Source organism: Alosa sapidissima, chromosome 9 (assembly GCF_018492685.1).
Source record: "Alosa sapidissima isolate fAloSap1 chromosome 9, fAloSap1.pri, whole genome shotgun sequence".
Taxonomy (NCBI): Eukaryota; Metazoa; Chordata; class Actinopteri; order Clupeiformes; family Clupeidae; genus Alosa; species Alosa sapidissima.
Window position 1 is genome coordinate 4,670,198 of NC_055965.1, and position 7,104 is coordinate 4,677,301.

At 46.5% G+C, this 7,104-nt stretch overlaps 1 protein-coding gene across 1 annotated transcript in view; it reads right to left on the bottom strand.

Moving 5' to 3' along the window:
* Positions 1–7,104, bottom strand: part of LOC121719299 (endonuclease V-like) — a 45,921-nt gene that overhangs the window by 17,429 nt on the left and 21,388 nt on the right. The window contains exon 8 of the mRNA XM_042104776.1: positions 5,196–5,272. Coding sequence (XP_041960710.1) covers positions 5,196–5,272 — 77 coding nt within the window. The remainder of the gene's footprint in view (positions 1–5,195; positions 5,273–7,104) is intronic.

Consider the following 7,104-nt stretch of genomic DNA (forward strand, 5'->3'; position numbering starts at 1 on the left):
GGGCTGGGGTGGGGTGTGGTGGGGTGGAGGGTGGGCGGGTAGAAGCAAATGTGGAGTCATTAGACTGACAAGTGCGGAAATCTCCACGGCTGTAACGGAGCACATTTATCAGGCTGTCCGGCAGCCTGAGCAGCAGTAGCCTGTCGAGTCTATTAGTGCCGCAGATGCACAGTAACCAGCATCGGAGAGGAGAGGAGGATGAGTGAAGGAGTGAATTAGTGGCTGTGAGAGTAGGAGGGAGGGAGGGAGAAAGGGAAAAAGAGAGGGAGAGAGAGCAAGTTCAGAACCAGCACTTGCTACACAGAGAGAGCAAGTTCTTGCCGCTCGTGCTGGTTCTGGGGCAGTCGTGGCCTACTGGTTAGGGCCTCAGGCTTAAAACCGAAGGGTTGCCGGATCCCCGACCAGTAGGAAAAATGTGGGTGGGAGAAGTCGAATACCACTGCTCTCCCATGCCCACATCCACGGCTGAAGTGTCCTTGAGCAAGGCACCTAACCCCCTCACTGCTCCCCGAGCGCCGCTGTAGCAAGGCAGCTCACTGATGCGGATTAGTGTGTGCTTCACCTCACTGTGTGTTCACTGTGTGCTCTGTGTGTTCACTAATTCACAGATGGGATAAATGCAGAGATCAAATTCCTTGTATATGCAAGTATACTTGGCCTAGAAACCTGATTTAGTTTTTTTTTTGCGATTCTGTACACTTCACTCATTACAGTCAGTCGCTGCTGCATGATGCTGCCATCACTCCAGTGTCTCCCCTGTAGCGTGACTTTACAAATGTGAAGATATGATAATAATTAATAATAAGAATCATAATTTGCTATTAAAATATTTTTAGTCATATTACTGCTTAAATTCAGCTTGTTCTAAAACAAATAAAAATGTGCAAATGCGGCAAGATAATGATAGACAACCAGTGTGAATCAAGTTAGACTTATAATGTTTAAAAACTTAGAAACTTAGAATTGAAGTGTGTTTTCTTAATTAAAAGCATAAATTGTTTTTGCTAGAATAACCTGTTATAATTTTGCTTAAATTAGAGAGTTTTTTTTTCTTAAACATAAAAGAAAGTTTGCTTATAAAACTTTTTTGACTTATAAAACTGTTTTCCTCAGACTTAAGGAATATTTACTTGAAACATAAAATGTGTTTGCTTAGATATAGAAAGATTGTGTTAGAATTAAAGTGTGTTATGCTAAATGAGATGTGCTTTGAACAGAATGTAAAGACAGAATCTAAGAGCATAATGTACCAGCTGTAAGAAACTGTTTGTCAGCAAAACAAAAAGCTGACTGGCAACTAAACAAAAAAAAAAAGCAGAACCAATATTTCATGGTAAGACATAATACCAAACTTGGACATGTTCTGCCTGACCGAGAGGGGTATAAAAAGAGAACGGCCCCTTGTTCTTTGGTTCTTTGTTCTTCTTTTTCCTTTTCATTTTTCTTTGGACCGAGCATTTTAGCTTTTAGACTTAGACAGTTTTCATTCCTTGTATTTTTTGTTTGCATTTAATAAAAGTAAAAATCCTAACCTTTGATTAGGAGTTTGTAAAAAGACCATCTAGAGCGTTTTTATCGTATTTTTCTGCCTCTCCTGTGTTGCTGAGAACCCCGGATGCCTTGCAATAGGGCCTCCTGCTCCAAAGATTTGACTTCGCTCCGGGTAAGTAAGGCATCCGTTTGAGGGGTACTTTCTAAGACACTGCATATGGGCAAAAAACATACTGCACTGACATACACATGAGTAGCGAACTCAGCCAGGCATTTGGGAAGGAAAGTCCTATGCTCCAGGGCAGACAAAAAAACAAAAAGGCTTTGTTAGCAAATTTATTTGGCGTGACAAATTGTTTGTGAAGCTAAAGTCTAGGACCCGTTGTGGTCTAAATGCACATCAAACACCCAAGCGAGGATACGGAAATCTGGTGTATTTATAGATAGAATATAAATTGTTATAGATCCGTTGTGGTCAATTGAAGTTCTTATATGTTACAAGAACTGTCATTTAAAAAGAGCATTCATTTCAATTTGATAAAGCTCCCAAAAGAATAGGGTAGTTGATCCTCCCTCCGATCTAGACAGACAGACGAATGTCTGTAGTGAGTTTTTACCCTCTCTCAGATTTTGATGACAAACAACTATGGCAAATACAGCTCTGAATTTCTTCATCTTTTAGTGAAGTTAACCACATTTTGAAGTACAAATCGAAGGGAACAGGGAATAGCGACTAAGAGATAGAGAGAGACTCTGAAGTGGTCTATTTTCCTTAGCCCCTAAACCCCAAATTAGGGATTTTGATTCAGATAGGGAGAGCCTCTCCATCAAGTCAATCCTCTTGTACAGCCTAAACCTGTCGAAAAGGGGTCCTCGCACCAGACACACACACTGAATAATACTTCTTCTTTTACCCTGTGATATTATCACAGTCCGAAGACGAACACCAACAGGAGTAGCGATCTCAACTGTGTTAAAGGGAATCCCTTTGGACACCACAGTAGTCACAAAACGCACACCTCCTCTTTTACCCTGTGAAATCCTCACAGTCCGAAGACGAGCGCACCCACACCTACAGGAGTAGCGATCTCTACTGTGTTACGGGAGCCCCGTAGACACCAGAGTGGACACAAAACGCAACACCCCTCAATCTCAGCCCACCCGATGGGTCTTCTCCACCCTGTTCCCCACCTTCTCTCTCTCATTCTCACCTCTCTTCCTCCCTCCATCTCCTCTCCTGCTGTTCCCATTCACGCTCTCTTCCCTTGCTCCGCCTGCTCTCCGGGCCTCGGTGTGGTCAGGGTGAGGGACTCCCATTTATCTCCCGTCCGCCCGCCCGCCTGGTCTCCCGCTGGTCAGCACCCTGCGGGGTGGCGGACTCATTACCTGAGCACGGCGGGGGGTGGGGAGGGGGGAGGGGGTTGGCTGTGCTGCACGCTCGGACCTGAAGGAGCGCTAAAAAGATGGGATGGCCAAAGACTGGATCTCCCCCTGCTGTTCGCAAGGCCAGCGCACGCTGAGGCTAACACAAGGGTTAGCGCCAGGCCTTTGTGGTGACTGACCAGCGATGAGTTGACCATCCCAGCTGTGAAGGGAGCGCAGAGCAATAATGACTCAGATCTAGTTCTATCAGTACAGACAACCACGGCAAAATAATCCCAATCGTTTCACAGGCGGAGACCATGAGGGAGCAGAAATGTCATTTAATTAACAAATTATACTAAATTAATTAGCTGTAGGTGGACGTGTAGCACATAAAATGTCAGGCCATCGCCAGCAAAAGTTCAGTCACAAATTGGGTTCTTGTTTCAGCGCTGTGACTCAATTCATTAAGTTATTGTCAATAAAACGCGCAACACATTTGTACGGTTCGTCTCTTTCGCGGTCAGCCTTTGATGCAAAGTGTCGATGTTTGTGAGCGGCAAGAGCCACAGCAGGCAATTAAACCGAACTCACATGACTGACAATTACAGCTGTTCTGAAGCACAACAAAACTGGGATAAAAAGCTTAATCAAAAAGCGGCTTTTCAAACACCACAGAGCCCTTCTCCTCCCTGTCGGGGGAAATGAGGCATCCATATGCAGCAGGTGACGCCACCGATGTGAGGGGATCAGAATTTGCAGATAAATTCCGAGCAGCTGTCAGACGCATCTGGATATGCCGCCTGTTTAGGTGTCTTAAGGAGACATGGCCACATCACACATTCAAGGATTTGCTCCATTTTTTTGCTGTGGAATAAGGGTGCCTCCAAGCAACTTTGCCACCAATAGCCAGCGCTGGGCACAGCTCAAAGCCATTATCAGTCTCACTGCCATCACACTGAGGGATCCTCTATGCATTTCTGCTCAGAGATACCACAGGCTGGTGCAGACTCCAGCAGAGACATTGGTGAAATGGGCATCAATGTGTATATAAAATATATATATAATATATATGTTATAATAATATATCTATATATTATACACCTTATATACCTTGGACACTTAACCATCTCTTCAGCAATTCTACTTCAAGATATTTAGTGAGTGTATGCATGTGGACAAAAATCAATGATGGGGAAAGAGTGCAAAGAGAAAAGAAATACATTCCTGGTTCCCAAATAAACGCTTAATGACACGGAAGTCTGAGGCACGGTGCGGTTGCACTCAGCAGATTCGGGGGCCTCATTAGCGAGCTAACGTGACGAGATCCCAGCCAGGCTTCCCAAACGGGGGAGACCACAGGGCTGCACCGGCGCTCCTCGGGGACACCTCCCGCTTGCTTTACACATTCTGCTGAAGCCCAGAGATTCCAATGCGTGGGAGGGAGGAGCGGGAGGGAGGCGTGGGAGGGAGGAGCGGGAGGGAGGCGTGGGAGGGAGGAGCGGGAGGACTGTGCTTTCTTCCTTTTCCTTTCCTCCACATTGGAGGATAAAACGAGGGATGATCTAAAACGGACTGTGAGCGAGTGGGAGTGGATTTTGATAAGGGTCCCTGAGGAAGGACCTCGGCGAGGTGGCAGACGTCCTGGGCGTGTCTGAATGAGAAGCAGGAGCGTTCTGCTCCGCAGGCTGCCCATGTACAGTAGTGAGGGAGTTTTGAGCAATCGTGCCTTAATAGGACACAGGGTGGGGTGGAGAGTGGACTCTCCCCAAACCTTTACAATGGCCACCAAGAACAAGGGGCTCAGTTTTCCTCCCAACTCTCTGAAAGATTGAAAAATGGAGTGAAAAACTCATAGAAACTGCTTGTCCAGCTCACTAACCTCTTCAAGCTGTTGTGTTTGATTTGGGCATCTGAGCCCTCTCTCCCTTCTCTCTTCTCCTCTCCTGTCCTGTCCTGTCCTGTCCTCTCCTCTCCTCTCCTCTCCTCTTCCCTCAGCCTATCAGCCCCCCCAGCCTGAGACAGCAGGTGGCCTCTAACACCTTTAGGGACAAGGACTGCCAAACTGGCATCAGCTCAGAGTCACCCCAAAATCCCCCAGCACCACTAGGGACGGAAGCAAACCAAAATACCCCAAACTACACACTGAACTGTTGACTCAATGTCCCATAATGCATGTCATATAATGGTACCTTCCCTGTGGGATGTAATGTATCCATCAATAGTATTAGGTGTATGCATGGATGCAGTCATGCATGGACCAACATTCACACAGCACAGCACAGCACAGGCCCTTTTTGAGGAGGAGAGCCCCTGCAGCCACCATAATCTCACTCACTCACCGCTGTCCTCCATCCTGAGTCTGCAGGTCTGCCGAGGGGAAGTGTTTGCGCAGGTACTCCCTGGAGAGCATGTCAGCCTGTGGAAAAGCAGAGAGAGAGAGGAAGAGAGAGAGGGAGAAGAAAGAGAGAGAGGGATAGAGAGAAAGGGAGAGAGAGAGGGATAGAGAGAAAGGGAGAGAGAGAGAGAGCATGTTAATCCTGCTACTGATGGATCAACCCCACCTCTGGACCTTTGCACTCCTTGGGCCATTAACAGGCAGATTATCCTGCACAGGGTGATTAGGCTCAACACATGCTTCCCAGCAGAGGAAACCAACCCCATCAGCACTCAGCAGCTCAGACAAACAAATCATGCCCTCGCATGGCAGCACCGATCAGCCAAGTGGGAAATTGCTACCAGAGCCTGATCTTAAGGTGTCAGGTCACAGTAACACCCCCCAGGACCCCCCCCCCCCCCAACACACACCTCACCGTCCCCATGTTTCAGGTGCGCCACAGAAAGCGCTTTCAGACATACGTGTAAGACCGGAGGTTCTGCCGATGTTAAACGGTGGGGCCGTATATATCTGAACGACATAACCGGTCATATGGAAGTCCGAATTCACCCGGTGTTTATACTACTCCCCCCCTAGTATTTCCTCCGGACATTATGTAAATGTGCTGTGTCTGAACGAGGAGTAGAACATGCGGTTAAAATTCACACCTAGTGAGAGGGCGTGTTGGTGACGTTTCTTTCGTGCGTCCATGTGGTTAGATCTGACTTAAATGCCAGTGTTATGATGGAGTGGCATAGTGCTGTCCAGAAAATCTCCGACCTGGAAAGATGCAGACATCACGGAGCTACTGTCCATGAGGGCATACAACATTTTGATAGAACACCTGAAGGGAACGTTAGAGACACGTTAGCCTCCAACTGCATGGCAAGGACAAACAAATTCAGAAGACTGGATCATCATAAGCAGAAGGCGCTGAAAAGGCAGTAGCCTACAGCAACAGGAAAACGACAATAACAGGAGTATTTAATAAATTGTTAGCCAACACGGTTTTCTGTTCATTGATAGCCTTCATGACCTGCTGAGCTCGCTGATATTTGCTGAGCATATATGCCTAGAGAAAATGAAAACGAAGAAAACCCAACTTTGTTCCAAGCTCCTTACATAAATGTGACACATGGGGAGAGGATGCTTTTGGAAAAAATAAACCATGAAAAAACTTCACAGTTATTAATGTTGCTTTATTGGCTACTGAATTGGCTGGTAGCCTACCATAAAGCTTGTGCATGCTCTCTCTCTCCAACGCAAACCAGATTTGGGGTTCTATAGCTAATTCTGGTACATAACGTTGAAAACAGATAAATAAATAAATGTGTTTATTTGAAGCACACATACAAATACTGTAGGCTAGGTCAATTTCAAGTGCGCACTTACGTGACTAGCCTACTTCAAGTATTAGCCTATGCACAATAGATTTCTCTTCTTTAGCCTACATAATGCATAGGCTACACTTTGTAAACAAAAAGCAGCTGTGACAGGCAGCGGCCGCATATATTCTGCGTCATATCTCGCATCTTGTGAACTCTACAAGCCCCCACCCCTTACTCCACAACCACACGGAGATTCTGTAATGTGCGTGTATGTCGTTCACACATACGTCCGTATAAGGTCAGTATTAGGTCCGCAGGTTAGCATCATATCTGAATCATCCGAAGGGTAGGACCTCCGTTTGACAAACCTCCTCATATACTCCGGAGGTTATATCTGAAAGCGCTTAGTGTGAGTGACGTCTGGCACACTCGGGTGAGACAAAAGGAAAGCTAAGGGGAACGTGGGTAATGAGCATTCGGGCCCCCGTGTCAAACCCTGTGGGAGCTCTGCTCCGTAACAAGAGCCTCTATGAATGGCGCTCCAGG